Source organism: Anopheles stephensi, chromosome 2 (genome assembly GCF_013141755.1).
Source record: "Anopheles stephensi strain Indian chromosome 2, UCI_ANSTEP_V1.0, whole genome shotgun sequence".
Taxonomy (NCBI): domain Eukaryota; kingdom Metazoa; phylum Arthropoda; class Insecta; order Diptera; family Culicidae; genus Anopheles; species Anopheles stephensi.
In genome coordinates, this window is record NC_050202.1 from 11,532,920 (window position 1) to 11,555,027 (window position 22,108).

Here is a 22,108-nt window from a genome sequence, read left to right on the forward strand (position 1 = left end):
TTATTCACAGTACCTGCAGGAAGTTGTTGCCTCCTTAAGAATATCACATACCAGAGAATGAAGCATTTATGTCATACCAAAGGTCCCTTCATAGAACCTAGACATTGTTTTAGGTTTAAAAAAAATCTGTCCAAGATCGCCAACTTTCCTCAAACTTTTTGGGCTAACCTCAATCGGACCCCAAGACCAGGCTTATCTCAGGTACCAGGTTCCATAAGGATGTCTGGGTTAGGATGACCACATTTTGATGGAATGCCTCTTATGCTTAGGTATCATTGTGATTTCCGGTTGAATTGAAACATTATCCACTTACTTGTACACTGAAGAACGGACCGATGATGTGTACTGTCGTTTCCTCGTCCACAGGTGCACTAGCGGTATGTTCCGGTAGCTTAATTATGCTGCCAGTGACACGCTGCAGCTCCCGCACGTTCTGTCCACCCTTGCCAATGATTCGGCCAACCTATAAGACGTTCGTAAAATAAACAATACCATTCCCATTAGGATCTTGTTCGCGCGTGCCAGAGTTAGCCATCTTACCTGTGCACTGGGCACGAAAATTTCCACCGTTAGTCTAACATCGTCCGTACCGGACACGAAACCCTCCTCGCGCATCTTCTCGAAGATCAGGTATTGCGCCTTCCACTGGGCCTCCGGTGTGCCGATAATGGTAACTTTACGCTCCGTTTGCTGTTCCTGCGGTTTGTCTGCCTCGAGCGGGGCAATCTTCACGGAAGCACCGGAAAACCGGATAATGTTCCGGATGTGTAATCCCTTGGTGCCGATAATCGCACCGACCGCATTGTTCGGGATGTAGAGGTAGGTAGTCTCTTGCACCTCGCTCGAGCCAGGTGGTACGCCCGCCGGTCCACCGGCCGGTGGCTGATACATTGGGAAGTTGGAGCCCGGATACATGCCGGCACCGCTGCCACCGCTTGCCGTTGCCCCGCCGGTACGCCCGGTGAAGCCCATGCCGTTGCCAGCGGTCGACATCATCGCCATCGGGTGCAGGCCCGGGAACATGATGCTCTGGGGTGCCAGCGCTTGCAGATCGTTCTCGTAGCTCTGGCGCAGCTTGGCACTGATCTGGCTTTCGCCCTTGGACATGTTTTCGATCGAACCCTTCACGGTAATGATGCGCTCCAGATTGAAGCTGCTGATGTCGTTGATCGAGCTGACCGTGATCTTCGTGTCCGTGTCCTGCATTATCCGCTTGATCGTGTTCCCGCTCTTGCCGATGATGCGCCCGATCAGGTTGTTGTGTGCCAGAATCTTGAGGCATATCTCGCCCTTGTTCGTACTGTTCGCTTCCTGCTGCATCACCTCGAGGATCTTCTTGCACGCCATCGTACAGTTCTCCGGGTTGCCGTAGATTGTGATCGCCTTCTCGACCGAACCGACGTTATCTTTCCGGTGCACGTCGACACGCGCCCGGCTCTGCTGGGTAATGTGCCGGATCGTGCTGCCCTGTCGGCCAATGATCGCACCGACCATCTCGCTCTGCACCAGCACGCGCAGCGGGAAGTCGGTCTGGCGACCGGGACCACCACCGCCCGGCATGCCTGCCCCGTACTGCGATCGGTTGCGCTGTGCCCTGCGGGCCTGTTTGTTCGCCTCCGAGAGCTCCACCTGCAGCTTCGAACCGTCGAAATCCACACCGTTCAGGCCAGCCACCGCCCTGGAAGATAGAGATAGAGAAAAGGGCGTTAGATCCTCTGGTTAACTGTGCCTGCGACGGACGGGCCACCTACCTCTGTGCTTGATCGTGGTTCTCGAAGGTGATATGGACGGTCTGCGTGTTGGGGTCTTTGCTAGTACCCGCCTCACAGTGTTCCACCTTGCCGTACGGCTTCAGCAATGGTTCTATGTCGTCAAACTTGGCGTGTTGCGGTATACCACTAATGACGATTTTGGCCGTTGTACTGCAATGAAAAAGGCAAACCCAATAAATCCACGTTAGTTTAAAATGGCGCAACACGGGGTTCAAGAGCTTCACTAACTCCAAGCCAAAAGGCGACAATGTTGGAAAGGTCTGTACTGTGGTCTCGTCACTTCCACACTGGCTCTAGCGCCGATCTTTGACGCACACACAACACACAAATGACGTCGAGTTTCCGGTACGGCCCGGAAGTAAACCCTCCACGCATCCGCGACACCACCCAGAAAGCCGTGACTGCGAACTGCTAACGAACGCGAATGTGCAGCGATTGTAGTAATTGTAGTGGGCCACACTCGTTGCAAAACTGGCAGTAACAGCGAGTCTCTCTCTCTCTCTCCCTATTTTTCTCTTTCGGCCTGTTTCCAATTACCACTGAAAAAGGAAACGTTAGGGGAGGTCGCGAGCGTTACTACGGTCGCGGAAAGACTTGTGTGCAGAAAGTTGTCACGTTTTTTTATGCTCTTTCACCATCATCATAAGCAAGCTCATTGTGGGGTCCTCTCTCTAGAAGTTCCAGCCTCCTGCCAAGATGCCTACATACACACGAACGCACAGGCCATCCGATCTTCACCTAGATACATGACATCCGTTCCTTGTGGAGAGAGAGAGCGGGAGAGAGAAGGTAGCGAATCCTCGACTTCCCGCTTATCCATGCTGGTTCTGCTCCCTTCATAACTCCCGTCAGAGTTATGCTGACCTCTTCCCGTTCGTCTAGCCGCGTCACTGCCCGCCGACAGATAGAGATCCCGTGGCGCAAAGGCACTAGCCAGTATATGGGAGTATTCTGCGTACTGTATATATGAAAATATTCCGCCGAAAGTCGAAACGACGGAGAAACAGAGAGCAGCCAAACAACACTTGGCAGATTTGCCCAAGGGTGCCGCGGGCCGCAGGCCTTTATAAATTGACTTTAGAACCCGCACCCTCTCCGGCTTCCCCGTTCCGGAGATTAACATGTGTGGTACACACATCCCGCGGATGCTGCGAAGATTTCACAACGAACGCAACAGACGGCAGGAACGAAGAAGCCGCAGTAACGTTAGGCCCCCCCCCCATTCATGGGGAACTTTGTTCGTTTCATTCATCTCCGCGAGGACGTGAGATGAGTGCGCGACGAGGACGGAGTGGTCGGAAGACGATAAGGTTTCGCGGCACAATCATAACGCAACACAAGGGGGAACACTCGGCGAAGAAAACATGCGAACGCCAATGTAAAGGCTTTGACGGAGCTAACGCTACCACTCTTTGGGTGGCGTGGTTTTGGGCTGTGCGGGTTGATCTCCTCTACGCTGGAGATCTGGCCGAAGACGGGCCGCCGGTGGAGGCAATTTCGTGCAGATCCATCAACATTCCTGCACGGGTAACACATAACGGGTTCATGGCGAGTGTGTGTGTGTGTGTGTGAGGTTCGATCTGATCGGGTTTAATGAAACGGGTTTTTCAGGCACATCGTCCAGAGTGTGTAGAATGTATTATCGCCAGTGGAAGATCCACTGATAGTGCGTGAGGGTTCTGAGATCGAAGCCATGCTCAAGAGCGATCGAACCATCGGCAATTGGATCAAGTTTTATGCTTGATAGAATAACTTTGGTTTTAAGTCTGTAATTATCTCCCAAAGTTTAGAGTATCAAAAATGGCACTGATGTCCTAACATTCAGCATGTGAGGGGCTTCATTCACAGTCATCCAGCAACATCCGTGTACATCTTCAAGAACGTTGATGACCGTTCGATCGATCAGCTACAGGTACAGATATTCTTCAGATTTTCTGTGCTACTTTTGAACCAGTTTCATCCCGTGATAGGAGTACGAATAGGAGAACGGGAAGGCTAGACTTTCAACACCATCACGTGGTCGTCCCGATTACGTCTCTTGATGAAATTCTTCGATGCTCAATTCCTCCAGTAGAATCTCAATTTAAACTCCCATAACGCGTATGCCAAAAATCACACTCCAAAGTATTCGAAAACAGCGAAACGATCCGTTAATGATATCACAAGCACGGACAGTGAGGATCGTTTCGGTGGAAAGCACCACCAGGCGGCGCTGCCCGTTGATGTGTGTGTGTGTGTGTTGCTGGGGTCCCGCGGTCCCGGGGTAACCGGCGCACCGAGGGTTACGATACATGACCGTGGAAATGTTTCAAAAATAAACAAACGAACAAAGAAAACGGAGTGGCCGAAAGTGAATGAACTGCTGTGTGCTGAGCATTCCTGGCGTTCTCTTGCCTCTCGATCGTGAGAGAGCGGCCCGACCAGCATATACACACATCTTCTCGCTTATGCTTTCCCACTCCACTTTCTTCATCCCTCTTTCTCTCTCTCTCTCCTTTCTCCCTGTCCTTTCCTTAAACCCCCTGCCTCCCCCCCGTCCCCCACTTTCACCCCCTCGAGCCCGTCTACTGTTTTTTTTTTCTCGTTTGCATTATTACATATTAAGTCAAAGAGAGTGTGTGCGGGGTGTACGGGCGCATGTTGAGGCGGCTGTTGATGTCATTTCACCGCACTTTCCCTACACTCGGTTGGGGGGCGGGGGGGTGGGGGGGGGAGAGATCTCCTACTTCTACCGGTTAAAGCCCGCCCTTACTAGAATAGCCGATATTCCACTGGTAGGCCGCCGTCGTGCTTCGCGGTGTATCTTCCGAACCGATCTTGCTTGGGATACTGCGCTTCTTGCTTCCAGCCAGTCCCAGCCAGCTGAACGTGAAATTCCACACCGTGTCGTCTCGCACGACCAGTCGTTCGCTTGCCAACCGAAGAAGCCTCAGGAAATCTTACCGGGAGGTTAGGTTTGTTTTTGTGTGTGTGTGTGTTTTGTGCAAAGAAGACGCGATCGCGATCGCTGATTTCGAACCATGAAACGAGGACAACGGTGCGAACGACGGAGCACATTCCGAGCGAGCGTGACTGGAAAGGAGACGCAGGCAGGCCCACCAGAACTCCGGATCGATCGTTTCCTTTCGATCCTGGTTGGAGAAGGGTTTTGTGGAAAACTCGAGGAGTCGGCTCTTCTGGTTCCCGTCAGGTCACGACGAGATGTCTCGGTTTGTTTCGCAGCATGGCTCACGGTTCCTGCCGAAGAGATCTCCCTCCATCTACCAACTCTCGACCCTACAGTTTCTTTAGTTTCACTTATTTACCGTTGCGAGATCGGCAAAGTTCAACAATCGCAATTCTCCACAGCTTCGTTTGCAGAATTAATGGGCTTTCTTTTCTGCTTGCTGCAGATGCATTTAAAGAGCTGCAGCTCAAAGTATGTACACACAAACGCGCTTAATGCCCTGACGATCGCCTGTACTGTGTACAGTATTCGTCTGCACTTTGGTGGACAATGGGCACGGTGCAAAACCAAGAAAGCGTTCCACCATAGAAGGGCCACCGGAAGCTAGGGCGTCGTCGGTTCGCGCAATAATTGCATAAACAAACACATTAGAATAGTTGGCCGGGGTAACAGTCGCATTCCTCCACGAATTCCAATAACTACCACTCGCTGCCAATATAAGCGATCGTCCGCCGATCGGAACCGGGGGACCAAGTGTGCAATACCACTTTGTATGGCATGTCCGGGTGCGTCATAGAACCGCCAATCCGAGTCTGATTCATGTGGTACACTTCATGAGCAAGTTTAACTCATTCGAGTAACTCAAGATCTGCTAGATGTGGTTGCCACTTTTCAGAACTTCGTATGACTCTTCTCTATGATATCTGTGTGTGTTTTACAGCCGTAGTTTAAGTGTTTTGCCGTGTGACTAACCGCAATATGAAAGCAAAATACGCCCCATTATTTGTTGTGCAACACCCAAACCTCCGAGCCGTAGAGTGTGCCCGTCATCACCGGTCTAGTGACGGTATCGTACGTCACCAGATCGATACAGCGGATTTCCGCCAAGTTAAATTTGTACGGTGCCGGAATCATGTTACCATGCCCCGCAAGCAGTCACGTGTCATCGAAATGCGGCATGGAACGCTTGTTGTTCTTCCCAGAATAACTTGCGGAACAGAAAACCGCAAGCGCCCATTAACATTCTCTCAGCCGACGCGGCGAGATGGCAGGTTCCTGGAGGTTGGTCTAAGATCGAATCGAACTAGCGTCAGGCGCAACGACTTCGGCGCAATCAGGAATGGCGAAAACTATGCGAAAAACCGTTACATCGCCAATACGACCTGTGATGGCGGCAACCACAAACGAATACCAGCCGCAAGCCGTCCGGACGTTTGGGAGTATCTTTTCAGCTTGTGTGTTGGACGAGCCAGCGTTCGAGGGGGGGAAAAAACCTGCCTGCCTGCTACTGTGATGGTGCGAGGTAAAGAAGGATGACAAATCAAACTGATAAAGTACCCGCTTTGCGTTCCTAAGAAGCCAGGCCTGTTGGGAAGAAAGTTTCCCATTTTCATTATCGATAGAACTGTGGGAACTAGCTCTGTGGAGTTTCGCTACTGGTGAGGCGCAAATCGCGCATTATCCTTCGACGGATCGCCAATTACCCGGAGGAGAAGCCTTCTGCGACAAATAAAACATGTTCTTGGGGCATCCTCTTTTACCTCAGAACTTCGGTGGAACTTCACCGAGGCTCACACTGTACGTGAGACAACGACCGGGATTGTTGCTCCCGAGGGTGCACTTAAGACAGACCGTACCGCACCATCGGCAGACGCAGCGGACCAAAAGCCCTGCGGTAAATCTTGCCGAGACGATCTTGACGGTTTGGATTTGAAATGCAACGCAGCACGCTGCGCACGGGCGCATCATGGCACCGTTCGCAGCCCTCTGCCAGTGTCGGAATGTGGCGAAGCCCATTTCCCGCTCGGTTAGTTGTCAATCCGTAGTCCCAGGCGAGCTGACATACGCCGGTTTGGAATGCGCAAACACCGACGACGCCCGCAAACGGTGTCACCACGAAACGGGAACACAGGGACTAGGGAGGGGAGGGATGAGTTGGGGTTGGAAAGTGAAGCCTTTACGAGGTGTCTCGGGCTCACAAGACGACTGTCTTGAGATGGTCTTTTGCTCATTTCCAATTCAACAGCCACATTCCGTAGCCACATCACCACGCACAACGTCGGCACGTCGGTTCATCTAGAAAGTAAGAGATCCTTTTTCTTGTTTGATGCAACACTAGATCCGTTCTTTAGTTAGTAAATGAAAGGTTCACTACAGTTGACCGTATTACTTAAAATCGCTTTAAGAATGTGCTGCTTGCGTTGACAATAGTTTGAAGGTTATCAAGTTATAAAATAAATAAGTTACAGAATTTTAAAATTAATTAGACAGTAAATAAAGGTTTCTTAGCACAAATTGGAACTCAAATTATAGATAAAAAATACAACTTAACCCCGATTGTGAATATGAAAATATTTTTTCCTATCTAAAGTCTTTGAATTAATTCTAATTTAATTCGTTTAATTTACAACTCCCCTTCATACATTTCTATATTTTTATTTTTTTTAAATTTTATTAGTTATTTGAATTTTTAGCCCTAAGCAACCTAAGCAAGGCTGATGATCACGTAATGAGAATGACACCGATCGACCCGATCTTCAAAGTGCATGAGAGCCTGAGAGCTGATTGGAGAAAAATATTTCTCATGAAGGGTGTAGCTCACAGAAGCTCGTTTAAATTTTGTTTAACACATTGCAAGATATACTTATAAGTTACTTAAAATTCACAAAACTTTAATATGGATTGCCTTTGTGATTGAACACAACTATTCGTCAAGCGCAATATAAAGTGTGGCCAAACATGCAAATGGCAACAGTGGCATTATATTGCATTTCCGCTACTTATTGTTGTGTTGAAAAAAAACAAAGCCACCACCCCCACCACCTACCCAATTCCCAATTCCAGCTTTGAGCTCGCCCACAACAACAAGCGAAAAAAAAAACTTTGTAATGTTCGCTTTCGTTGCTCATCGCGATCGCGATTGCTCGGCTGTCATTGTGCTTTACTGGCCCCGCGATCGGCGTGAATGAATCCGGTGAACTTTTGTGTGCAGTTGAGTAGGTGTGTGTGCGTGTGTGTGCGAATTGCAAACACACCCGACCTATGCATGCAACCCATGACGTTGTCGATCGTGTCGAACGGATCGATAGTTACCTCATTTCCTTCGCTGCTGCTGTCAACGTAAACATACATCCGTCTGCGTTTATTTTTAGTTTGTTTGTTTGTTTGGTTTTGGTCTTGCACAAAAAGAAGATGCAAACAAAAATGCCGCGACAAAGATTGACAAACGGCGCGCGATGCATTGTTGCAAACTGGAAAGTCTCTCCTCTCTTCGGTCTCGACCATGGCGGCTGTGTGTACCATAATGCATGTGTGGGGCTGCAACAAAGTGCTGAGCAATGTGCAGTCATCTTTCATCCGTTCCGGTTCGGTATGTGTTTGTGTGTGTGTGTGTGTCGTGGATAATGATCGCGCATGAAAGTTGTAATATTTCGCTGCGGTCACAATAAATCAATCGGGATAAGAGTTGGAGCGGGTGGTATAAACGTATAAATGCAGCATGCAATATTCGTTAATTCACGGGCGTATCCGGTTACGATAGCTTACCACTGGCGCTCATCTATGGCAAACGAAGTTAATTTCTTCATTCTGACAGCTGGCAACAAAAGTCGTTCGATAATTGTCTTGCCATGATTTTTTTTTAAATAGTGATTTTGGAATACTTTCCAATTTTTCAAAATCCAATTCAACGAATCGAATGAGGTACCTTAACTGTCCAAAGGATTCATTCTGACAGCTGGCAGCAAACGTCATTCGATAGCTACTAAGCTCGGCAACTGGTAAACCATAACCAAACATATTTTATCCCGGGTAGCATACATATTTTGTTGAGGATCATTTTTTTGCTTAAGTAGCTCGAGACCTGTCAAAATCATATCATGGAATGCAACAACAAAAAATAACTAGATGGAGATCATGCAGGCAGCATGGAGATTCATATTTTTCCTTCACCAAACTTAATATGCGCTTGCAAAACGCATCATAAGCCGACTCCATTTCCTTTCCCAAAACGCAACACAAAATAACAAAATTAAAATAAATCGCTCCCCATCGCTGGACGGCAGCAACAGTCCCGGCCTCAAGCGATTCCCATGAGTCGTGCTTGTTGCTTGTTTTTCCGTTTTCTGTGCCTTTACACACTCTTTACTACAGCCAAAAAAGCAGGATCCCTAAAAGATGCACACTTTGGAATGCAGTTCGGCGGCCCAGAATGCAATAAACAATCTTACCACGATGTCTGCGTGTTAAGTTGTGTTCGTTGTGCGAGCGGCTAAAATAGCAGGTTCTTCTCTCGTTTCCAATAAAAGGAAAAAAATGACTGCTATCCCTCCGTTTGGCATGCTCTCGCCCCAACGCCGGCCGGTCACCATCGCCGCCCAGAGTGTCCGTCCCCGAGCTGCGAGCTGCTACTTATGCAGGGTGACGACGGTTTGTGAAGCTCGTTAGAATTGTATATGTGAGTTCCTTAAACGAGCACATAAAGGCCAGTGCATTCGAAATGTTTTTCAACCTTGTCAGCAACGCGATCACGCTAGCAGGCCCGGCATGGTAAAGAGACCGCGAAATCCTGCGCCCCAAAGAACCAGACCGAGAGAGCCAGACCGAGTGCGCTGTGTAGTGTGCGCTGCGCCATGATTGCCTTCCTGACTGACGGACGGTGGTTCGTCTCATGTGTGTGTGTGTGTGTGTGCGAACGCGCGCTGGAATTAATGCCACTTAATAATCTGACACACAAGCCGCTCGCAGACACACCCGCAGCCCCTTTCCCCAGACCTGCTTTGCTTCCTTTTTGGCGTTTGAGATGATTTGTTGTGTTGAAATTTTGTGAGCGTCACACGATCGTGCATCGCTCATTTGAACGGGTATGCAGTTTGCGGTGGCAAGCGATGCAACATTGGAACACGGCCAAATGGATATTTTTGGGATTTCGGTTACGCGTTTGACGTAGACGCACGTCGCAGGAAATAGAAATTGACTTCGAGCACTACCACTACCTCACTGCTACAAGTAGAGCTAAGTTCTTCGCGCCATTGAACTGGCAGCCGTCATATGTCAGTTAAAAAAAAGTGTGTTCCGTTCTCTTAGCTCTCTTTCGTACCCATTAGCCAACCGTAATGCCTCATGCCCTCAACTGCCCATCCAAGCATGTTTTTATGAATGAAACCATAATCTTCCAGACAGTCCTCCAAACCAACCAGCCAACCGAACTTCACAATCACGCTTCCTGTTCCTCCGTAATGTGATCGCTCCCTCTCTCGCATTATCCGTCCGACATCTTGCATCTTCCCGGATCCCGGACTCTAATACCGCTAATGTAAGCCACGGCACGTACAGATGTTTGCGTCCCACTTTATGACTACCGCGTGTGTGAGTGCCGCTCGACAAGACCGGGGTCCGGAAATTCTATAAAATTGTTACATTATTGATAACAAATGTTTACTTTTCCGACTATAACATTCTCACTTTCCGCTGTTTGTACTACTCGATCTTAAATACATAGATTCGGAACATGGTTCGCGCGCTCTCTCTCTCTCTATCTCTAGCTTTGTACCGGCCTTTTTCGACGAGTGGAGTCCACAGTATAGCCGGTCTTCAACAAGGTGGCAGCCCTCGTGAATTAGAAACTGATAGTGAGCAGTTTCAGTGCGGCCAAACCTGAATGAAATCGTGTCGGGTAAATCACGATGCTGATAAAAGTACACGCTGTGTGAAGGTGATGGGAGACCGCACATATGGCTAAGCCTCTGCTCCAGATTGCATCCGACCGATTCTGCCGGCTCGTGCTATTGAGATGACTCGATAGCAAGTATAGCAACAACTCTCTCTTTAAAGCGTCCAGATTGCTGAGAACCTGCCACCGGATTGCCACCAAAACGTAGCCACATTGTAAGCCACGGGCTTGTTTGCTTTGATAAGCGGGCAATACTGAAACTTATTTCAACTGCACCTACCACGGCCCTTGAAGCCCTAATCGAAAACGCTGGCACAACCTTTAGTACACCAGCGTTAAATTGTATTCAAGATCATCGCCGGATAGACGAAACACGCACGGAGAGTTTTCGCGTGCTACTATCTACACAGGAAGGCGCCATTTTACTGGCGACCGATCCGCGACCGACACACAGCAGTTTTGTTTGCAGTTCTACAAATTCGCAACTAACAACGATAACGGGCCCAAGCTATGGGGCAACAAGTAGGTGCAGCTGCCGAGCATCTATTTCGTCTAATCTCGTCTAATAGACGGTGGTAATGGGCGGTACGTTAGCCTGCCAGCTGATCAAACAGTCGTTCGTCTAGCTTATTGAACGACAATTTTGTGCGCTCGGTTTACTAGCCATTTTCCAGTAGAGCTTGTATTGCCATTCGCAGTATTGCTTACCTAAAACGAGATAGAGAGAGAGAGAAGAAAACAAATGCATAAGACAAACATAATAATAAACATAGACATGATAAGGGAGGTGCTACATTGTAGCATGATTACTGTAAGGTCATATTGGGCGAAAACGTTACAAACAAAGCATTTAGCATTCTGTACAATAACTCCTAAACGAAAGCGGTGCCATGTTTTGCTTTGTTGGCAAACATCATGGCTGTAGTGATACTTGAGAAACACTGGAGGATGTAAACAAACCGCTCGGTTTGACAGAACTGCTCGAAATAACCCTTGACAAAAATGAAATTCATATCCAGGGAAATAAAATATTCATACAAATGTTGAAATAATCACAAAAAATCCAGTTGACACCTAAAAATGAGGTGTAAACCCTTGTAGCTACTAGAATTTTGAAGATGTCTACAGTGGAAATATCAAATCCCCTTTGAAGTAACAGATAGCAAACGTCAGTTGTGACGCTTCCGGATCATTATTTAATGAATCAGCTTTATCGAAAGAAATTGCAGACATCAAGGTCTTCAAAGTTCCTGAGAACCAAAGAAGAAGCAGCAGCAAACGTACCTCAGCTGACGTACGGGTGACGTTACAAAGGTATTATTCGTCGTGAACTGTTGATACTGGTCATCTCGGCTATAGTGCCGTTTCGAACGTGCTCTACCCCCACCGAGACTAACGTTCTGTGCTGTATGGGAATATTGAAGCTGCGTCCAGTAAGTTTCATCCATCGATACTATCGGCAGCCCATAATCGAGCGTAGTGCTGTGATACTCAGATAACGGTTGGTATTGGTACTGTTGCTGTTGTTGCTGCTGCTGCTGTTGTTGCTGCTGGTACTGATGATGGGCCATATTAGCTGCAACCAACTGTGCGCGTCGTCAATCGATCTAGCACGGTACACCACACGTGACTGTCTGCTTTGAATGGGCCAGTCTTGCAGCACGTGCATAACCGCAACCACAGTCGCACCGCGGGCAATGTTCACCTCCAGTAACGCACGAACCGTGAGCACGAAAAAACACTTAACAAATAACAGTGTTACGCACCACGAACCGTCTTATCACAAACGTGTACTGTACTAAAAAGAAAAACAACACACTGAAAAGCCGAGGTACGGAGGAAGATTGTCCGACTGAAGGCGGCCGAGCAGCAGTGCTGGCGACGACGATGACAACGCAACGTCTAGGTCTGGGAGGCCGATACACAACCGAAGAAACCGGGTCACCGCGGATTTTTTTTTTTTGCTGCTGTGCCTAGTGCACTCTTTCCCGGCCAGGCTCGTTCCTTCGACCGTCCAAAAAACGCACTCGAAAAACAAAACGTCACGGGAACACTACGCCGAGGTAATAATCGTGGCCACACTCACACTGACACTAAGACCGTTACTGTGCGATAGTGTTTCTTTTCGCGTGCGTCGTTGTTAGGTCAAAAACGGTTTTTATCAGCGCCGGTCCCAAGTACACACTACTGGGACGAGGCGAAAATGGGATAGCGGGCGGCGGACATTCCACAGCGATTAAGCGGGGTTTTCAATTGTTGGCGAAGCGGTATTTAGCAAACGGCAAGCTAGTGCACCACGAAATTCGCGTCAGCTTGAACCTTTCCATATGGTACTGCCACGCGTTTCGATTACTGTCATCTGTCAACAGCTGCCCATCACTCAGCAGGTGAACTATGGATTTCGCTTGCCCGATTTCGCCACTTGGATTAAAAATATTCTCTCACACACACGTCAATCGATCTGTAGTAGCTAGTAATTAACGCGCTAGCACGTAGTATAACCGACAGTCAAGACACGCTGGCCAAGAGAATCTGGCACGCGCAACGTATACGCGGATTGTCAACCTAATCGGCGCAACACACACGGGACCACTGTTGTGTGACGATAATGGCGATGATTGCCCGCGGTACTGCAGGCAGCAACACCACACACCACTACACGTGTTTTCGCTCGAACGAGATTTCAGTGTTCTGTGTGCGTTGCATTCGCCAACTTGAAGCTCCCCGGTGCGGGATGAGAGCAACGAACCGCGCCGTTCACAAACACCAACACACCAAGCGATAACGATGCGAGCAGCAATTGACAGTTGGAAGCCCGTTCGAATGGCGGACGGAAGTGTGGACACGAGTAGTGCAACGAGTGCCGGCCGAGCATTAATTGACTTCGCAAGCAAAACTATTCTCCGACGGTTTGCCGAGAGCTTCACCGCGTGTACTCACAATGTGTGTAGCTGACTACTCGGAGAGCGACAAATCAACATAATTCACCGTCACCACTCTGCGAAGTGGAGCGCGAAGAATTCTGATGATAGGCAAAAATTGCTGACTGGGCGATCCACACTTCAAACTGCGTGTTAAAACCGATGGCGACACGCCGCTGGAAATATTGTGCTGACGTTGTCGATCGCGCGTAAACACCGCCGCATATGTGAGAACTTTCCACTCGCTGAATACGGCTCTATTTATTTTTCTGGTAGGATCGCATTTTATAGCCACACATTTGGTTTGGAAACACGAAACGGGAGCGAAACCGCACAATTGCACCACACGTCGTTGTTAGCGGGCGAGCGCGAAAGAACGAACGCGCGCGCTCTTAAAAACACACTCAAGCGCACTGGATGACCACTAGCAGCAAACTGCAACAGGGCGTCTGCAATTCAAAAACATCACCCGGCCATCCGGCCATTCGGCCATTCGCAGGGGGCGTAGCGTTTGAAGCAGGGTGAAGTTACCGGTAAACCGGTCCAAGGTACGCCACACCACCCAAAGCTTCCACACCGACACCGATCGGTGTGCTCCACATCTCCACGTCCCCCCCAATAACCTGACATTTGCTTTTGCTCGGTGTTGTGGTTGTATAGAGCAGTAGTAGTAGTAGTAGCAACAAAAATCAACCTCTGATTTGCACAGCGTAATGATGATGCTGTTGGGTGAGCGGTGAACCTGCCAAACATCTCTGGCGCGGAGAAACATCTTCTCCCAGTCGCCGCACGATTATGCCGCGTGATCTGGGTCTCCCATCGGGTAAGAAAACAACAAAGCACCTTTGTTGAAGCGCAAGGATTAAAGCCAACGAGAAGGTGGCTGCATTGGTGAGAGCGTGCCGCACGGCACGATGATCATTCGCGCCACAGACACACAATCTGTCTGTTTTCCATTTTATATTTTGGCTGTGGTTTAACAAACGATGTAAATGTATGCATTTTTGATAGATCGATTCGCAGCTCTGTTTGCGCCCGCTTTTTGCGCTTATCTAAATACCGCTTTAGATTGATTTGCTCGATAGATGGCGCTACAGTAGCAGCTATAGCTATAGTACAGTGACGTTTTATGGTTTTTAGTTAATACTTTACGCATCCTTGACAGTTCCCTTTTTTCGAATCATGCTCTGGGCCAAATGATAGAACATATTTAATTTTCAAATTGGATTTATGGCTTCTTCTTCTTCTTCTTCCTTGGCATTACAACTTCGAGAGGTCTCGGCCTGCCATTTCTGGCTTTCTGTGACTTAATTTTACCTCTAGTAAAGTAGTCAGCCCTACGCGGTCTGGATGGGATTTAAACCCCGGCCCTGCCGTGTGAAGACTGACGCCGCTGTCTCCTCGGCCACCGGACCGCCCCGGATTTATGGCTAGTGGAATTAATTAATAAGTAATAGTATCTCAATACGCGTGTATTCCACAGGCACGCCTAGATGTATGCAATTAATAGCTTTGAGCCCTTCTTCTAGCTTATTCTTTTAAATTATCAACCGTCGATCATCCGTTAGGATTCCGAACTGTTTGCCAACTGTCAGCAGCAATCGACTTGTGAACAGGAGCGTTTTTATTAAATATTCTATAAATTTTTTGCAATGCTTTTAAAATAATCGTCTATATAACTGGACCGATCTGGGCCATTAAAACCCAATAAACAACATTTTACACCTCTGGTCGGTACACTATAATGGAATAGAACTCTCTGTGATTTTTTCGTTGTCTCAAAACATTATCAATAAAATTATTCAAAATAAATAAATCTACAAAATTAAACGAGAGTCAGAAGAATTGAAAGAACCATCCCTGAAGATCAACAATAAAATCAGGGGTGGACAATAATGACCCCAGGTGGTAATGGCACCTATCTTTACTTCGATGACCGCAGAACCTGGAATCGGATCCCTTCCGGGCCGTTTTCCTTTACGGAGGACCAGCTAGTCCAGTTACGGGTTTGACCAAGTATACAAAGCCAGAAATAGCAGTCCAAGGCTTCTTGAGGTAGTAGAGCAAAAAAAAGGAAGAAAAAAACACTTACTTTTGTAAAAATAAAATTAAGGTTAAGTGATTTTTTGTGGAAGGAAAAAATAGAATATTGTTGGATTAATTAGGCTTGTGAAAGCGTGTGTTAATAGCGTAGTTAATAGTCAATGCTGTTTAGATTCTGTCATCCTACTGCCAGGAGTAGTTGCATGCTTCCAGGCGCTCGCAGCCAACCAGAGACCGTCTACTTACAACAGACAAGTCAAGAGCTTCCTTATGAATGAAACTTAAATTATATTTAACAAAAAAGCCTATTCTACTTGACACCACCATAACATTTATGAACACGTAACGCTATTTCACTCTCCACTCCGCCACAAACATCCAATCATCATCGTGCAAGAGATGGGCAATTTGCATTTGTTCATTTTTTGTGTGTCGACGATAGACATTGGACGTAATGCAACTGCAACGCGCTGTTTTTTTTTCGGGGGTTGTTGAAAACCCCCTATATACACATCCTATATGTCCACTGCATGTGCATCCTTTTTGCGTGAAAATCCGCCAGACAGAGAGGGAAAGTGAGAAAGTGAATGTTTCCCCCGGCGAACTGCAGCGAAAACTCATCGTTAGACGATCAAGATAGCCGAACGGTGCACCCCTCAAAAGAAGGGGTGATTTGTCGACGACGACCACCACCACCACCATGGCCAACTGTTGCAGTTTAAAGCCAGCCATTGTCTCGCGATGCCCGGAGCCAGGGAAGGATCGTGTCCGCGCAAAAGCACACGGAGCATATGTCCTTCCGCACAGTTCCATTCCAACGTCCACACAAACCCTCTTCGTTCTGTTGCATCGCTCACCCCTTTACCACCAGCACCGTCACCCCGCCAGGACACAAAGCCCTGCCGGGAAAATAGGGGAAAATTGCATTGCAAATTGCAACCGCGCCGGTGGTGGACCTGTTGCACACTCGGAAATACCATCATTAATGGGCACTTTTGCTCTCATTCATGCTCGCCTTTCGGTTCGGCCACCACACCGATGCATTCGGTTCTAAGCGAATGGATGAATAAAAATTGCTCCGCCCCGGAAAAAAAATGCTCCCACCTTCCCACCGCGCACACGCGACACGCGGAAGCGCGGCCGTGTGTTTTGATAGATGAGATGCACCTATACACACACACACGCTCACAGGGACGAACGAAAACAGGTGCATCGGTGCAGTTGCATCATCGCATGTGTGTGTGTGTGAGAGAGAGGGACAGCGCGCTGCTTGGCAAGGATCATGCGCGCTCGAGTTTAATGCAGCTGTGCGCAATAAGTGCCCACAACACACAATCAGGGGAAGAAAACAATCTTGCCACAATGCAATTTACGCGCTCTTGATTGCACATTTTTCAAACAATGAGTGCATCGGAATGTCAGCTCGTTCCATTCATTCATGAGCATTCGCGAACGGTATGTGGAGGTATGTTCGTTTTAATATGGACCAACATTATCTGAGTGGAGCAGTTCAGTGGAGTTCAGATAATAAGTGTTTAATGACTTTATGAAGTGGATCGTCCGGTGCCATTCTCATGACATGACCAACGTAATGGATTCTGGTGTATTTTAGTTAGGATGTTGAGGCAAAGTGAGGTAAGATGACTCCTCCATCGTTTAAAAATTCTTCTCAACTTGCTCTCGAACGCGACTTGGAGGGTTATCAATATCTTTAGACGGGAGTCCATGTCTGAGAGGCGTATGAGAGTATTGAAACTACAAATGTGCTATACAGTCTAAGCTTGACTTGAATGGCGACAAGTGTTTTCTGTGGAGAAGATCTGCATCTGCATTGTAGTGGCTACAGTCTAGTCTTGGATCCAAGCTAGGGAAAAATGCTCAGATACCGAACAAGTCAGTATTAGACAACAGAGCGAATACTGGTGACCAACATTATTGTGTCGTTAAAAGCTGCTACTCTATAGCGAGACTCTTCTATACCAGGGCTGTCTATATCATCAGCATCAGGATTGAAATCGTCTGGAAAGATAAGAAGATTGTCGCTGATGTTTCCAATTTCAATTCTCGGAGTTTAAGTTTCTTGAGAGGTTGCCTCTTTTCCTACGTGGGCCATGACACGTTGGTTATTGAAATATAAATATTTGAGGTGTTTAAACCTTGGTAAACTTTAGAATTCCTCAAGAGTTAAGTCTTTTATAGTTTGAAGCTGGTTGTCCATGAAAAAAGTTGGAGAACAGGACTTTGCCTATACTTCAAAATGGCAGAATTTTCTATTTATTTTTTCTTCTTGAAGCTTCTCCAGTAGTTCCCAAATATCTCTTCTAAGCACGAGACTTATGTGGATTTCTTAATGAGAATATTAAAAACTCCATTCTAGCCATATCGGGATACGTGCCTGTGGGAATAATGTTACCGAATGCGAACTACTTCCTAACGCCTAATGCTCCTTTTCCACACGGCCCTGAACCTAACAAAAGGCGCAATCAGTGCAATGTGAAACACCGCTAATTGCCCAGAAATTGAATGTTGCGGGCTAATCAACCACCACCATTAAGGTGATCCGAAAGGCATCCTTTTGCAAATTGCAAACTGTAATAAATCGTTTTCCGAAAGCGAAAACGCCCAGGGAGCGCCGCCTAGGGTGTCCTGCGCGCCAACTATAGAACTACGAGCAGGTTTTCACTTGTGGCCAGCGAGCTTGTTGCTTGCTCTTGAATTATTACCCATCTCCAGAGCTCCACGCACACACACACACACACACACATTTGCATCCATATGGGGACGCACACGTCGTTTACCATCCTTCCATTCCACGGTGCGAACGCGAATTTTGGCAATTAATAAGAAATTGCTCGTCCGCGGCGAACAGGCAAAAAAAAGCCCAATTGGGACCGGTACCGGGGAAGAATTGCAACGAAAAAAGGCCGGTGGTACTTCCTTTGCCCTTGCGCTAATCTTACCGTGGAGTTCCCCCCCCCTAGGAATGGGAAAAGGAAAATGGGAATGTAGGGCGCGCGCGCGCGCGCTCACATTGTGCACCGGTGAAGAAGCTCGCCCGCGGAAAAGGAGGAAAATGTAGGGCGAAAACAATTTCGGGAAGCCAAATTATGGATCCAGGGGCAGCAAACACACACACACAATGAGCAATTGGCACCGCCAGTGGAAGATTATTGCAGTTTGCGTATAAAGAGAGAGAGAGAGAGAGAGAGAGAGAGAGAGAGAGAGAGAGAGAGAGAGAGAACAGAGCCACGGTCAAACATGTAAAACCGAAATAAAGGAAGGAAGTGAACACAAACAGGAAGCCGGCGTAAAGGAAGAATGCCACTAAGAAAATGGGAACGAAAAGATAGGTGTGTGCAAACGTAGAGAGAACGAGGCAAGGAAAAGACGTCCAAAGAGTTGGTTAGTGAAGCAGAGAAAGCTTAGAATTAGTGCAAAAAAAAAAAAAGAAAAACAGGGTTAAACAGAGGGACAGAGGGAGGCACGGCTAAAGACAGGCAAGACGCACAATAATAAGAAAAGAGACAAACGCAAAACTACATACAATACACTTATACCACCGCACACAACCGCACATGGTAGAGCGTGAAACTGAAGACGAGCGGAAGACGAGGAAAAATGCTGCCCTCCTTCTTTGCTTGTTGTTTCGACAAGTATAGACCAAACAAAAAGCAAAAAAAGCCGATGCTATAACCACCGGATTCCCTCCCCTTTGCTCACTCCTTCCCACTTACACACACACACATACTCACATACTAAAAGGAAGGAATCAAACCCCCTGTTTTTCTAACATCCTATCCATTGCCGTCACACAATGCGCTTGTAGAACATTTGTATGAATAATAATCGAAAAAATGAGCCCAAAACCATGCTCCAGCCCTTTGACAAGGTACAAGAAGCGCAGGGCCGGTGTGTGTTCGTGTGTATGTGTGTGCGCGAGGAAATAAAATAAAACAGGCCGCAATCAGGAAGGACCAACCGAAAAGGTTTGAAAGGAACCGATGAACCCGGGGGTTCACAAACCAGCAAGGATGCAGGATTAAGGAGGGCAGTAAGCGAGCGAACGATATTCGGTGGAATAGAATAGGAATAGAATGAGCCCAAAAAACCGACCTCTAGACCGGTACCGAGCACGTTGCGGGAAGGTATGGGAGCGGCTGGGGAAGAAACGTTTAGAATCCTTTGGACAAAGTTAAAGAATTCCGATGCTAATGGCACTGGCAGAAGGTGGATGAGACAGAGATGAGATAAGGTAGTATTGGAAGAAGAGTATACTTCCCCGATCGATCGATTTGCTAATTGTCTTGTATACTTTAAGTTCTTTTTTATGTTTTTGTTATCTTTCTATCGATTTTCATGTTTAATTGCTTACTGCAAAAGAGTTTTATGTTTTTTACTCTTTTTATATAGTATTATTGCTACTTTTATATTAGTTATGAATTTAATTTCCATTTACTAATTGTCAGCTTCATAATCTTTTTAAACTTCTTCAGATGATTGTCCATCCCGGTTGAAAATCAAACGGGCAGTAAAACACTCAGTACGTTTCGATCGATTTGTAAAAAAATGTGTCTTTTTCCTGTTTGTTTTCAACCCTACAACAAAATTGGTATTTTTCATGTTTGTTATTTAGCTCTTCAATCAAATTGATATTATTTTTATGTATTATAATTTACTGCGAAAAAGTTTTACATTTTGCACACTTGCTAATCAGTTTCTTAGTGACTTTTTATAAAAAAAAATCAATTTAGTTTTCAGTATCAGAAAATCTTGCAATGAGTAATTCACGGCTACTTTTACACAAGTAACGATTTAGTTTTCATTTGCTAGTTTTCGATTGTATTTTCTATTTAAATGATTTACTTTTCTTTTTATACAAAATAGCTCAGTTTTCATCTTCATTTTAGCCCTTTTAGTTATTTTTTTTCATAATTTTATACGTTTTACCCATTCGTGTGAAACATTTGTTTTTTTACATTTTCCTGCAATTTCATTTTGTTTCTTCATTTCTAATTCATTCACTTACTGTACTGAAGATCTTCCAAACTTCTTCCAACAGATTGTTTCCTATTTTCTACAGTTTACACAACATAAACTTCCGATTGCTTACCTAAAACGAAAAGAAAGATAAAAAGCACATTAAGCACTAGTTTGCTACAAATCAACATGATTAAATCGGTGAAAAAATATAGTCCATTTATCAATCCCTCCTCTGCCTTTATCTTTCCCCACAAAGCCACATACACTTTAAGGTATTAACCCCGTATGGATCCGTTCAGGAAAGGTTAGCGATCTTGCCAGCGAAAAAAACCGTGGCACAAAACGGTGATTTTCCGTTTTTTTTCGATTACGGCGCTTTTCCCTTTTTGGCACAGGCTGAATTATCTGACCGTTGGCTCAGGTTAATGAACCATTAGTTTTCTTCGCTTCGTTTACTAATTTGTAATGATGGTCTGTTACAAGCAATGCGTGAGTCCAACTCCCAATGTTATAGATGATCTTTTATTTGTTTCGTAATTTTTATATAAATTTAATGTAAGCTATCCTTAGCAACATTTTTCACTAAAAAAAGACTAAATGAAGGTAAGTTAAGAGGGGAAAAACCCACACGGAAAATCTTCACCACTCACCAGCGGGATAATAAAACGAACCACCCCGGAACGGAAAGGCGAAAATCCCGTTCGGGGCCCAACCGGTACGGTTCATGAGTTACGAGTATCTTCACCTACAATAAAAAGATCGCTGATCGTCCCAAACGTGCCCAAAACCCACTCATGTCCAAAAACCCCCGCCCTGAACAGCTCTGTAGTACGGTGGACGAGCGCAATAAACAATTATGCAATGACTCAATTCATTGCCCTGGTGGAATAACTTTACCACACTTTATTTAATCAACTTTTACTACCTTTACCCGTAGATTGGCCAGCGAAATCACGACGGATCGCAACGGAAACGAAGAGCGGAGGACTTACTCCGCTACACAAGCCTCACCATTAATTGGAATCGGACAATCGAAGCATATCGAACCATCGGTTGGTGCGTTCCCAAACGAAGCGGGCGGGTCCCGGATATACGATCACAATTAGTGGAAAATGCGGTCGTGGAAAGCAAAAAATCAGCCTTAAACTTTCTTTCCATAAGGGTTTGGCTTTTGGGAAGAATCTCCGGACACTAAATCAGTCCGGGACTGCGAGAGACGGGCGGACAGGTTGAATAACAATTAGCAAACGCTCAACCATAACACCCCGGGACCGGGCGATAATAATGGCTGCCTTTTTAAACGCGTTTTGTAAAAAAAAATGCTGTAGCACCTTCTTGTCTGAAGTTCTTGGCGAGCGAGGAAAAAAAAACTGTGAAGAAAAAACGGAAAGGAAACAAATACCGATTTATCACACTTTCCTTCTGGGCTCTGCAATCTCTGGCTCTCTCGGTCCGCAGCAATCCGACATCCGGAAAGGTCATCACGGATTTTCCACACAAGCAGAGAGAGAGGGTAAAGAGCATATAGGAGAGCTTCCCTGCTGGGGTTCGAGGT

General features: G+C 46.7%; 1 protein-coding gene across 20 annotated transcripts in view; it reads right to left on the reverse strand.

The window, feature by feature from the left end:
* The window catches only part of LOC118503963 (insulin-like growth factor 2 mRNA-binding protein 1), a 79,197-nt gene that overhangs the window by 15,866 nt on the left and 41,223 nt on the right, over nt 1–22,108 (reverse strand). For 19 of the 20 annotated variants that reach the window (XM_036037876.1, XM_036037864.1, XM_036037879.1 and 16 more), the window contains 3 exons: nt 1,752–1,922; nt 541–1,678; nt 314–463 (listed from right to left, as the gene is read on the reverse strand). In XM_036037876.1, the coding sequence (XP_035893769.1) occupies nt 314–463; nt 541–1,678; nt 1,752–1,922 (1,459 nt within the window). Of the gene's footprint in view, nt 1–313; nt 464–540; nt 1,679–1,751; nt 1,923–11,893; nt 12,408–13,549; nt 13,963–22,108 lie in introns of those variants that run through there. The other variant, XM_036037858.1, reaches the window with a different exon arrangement.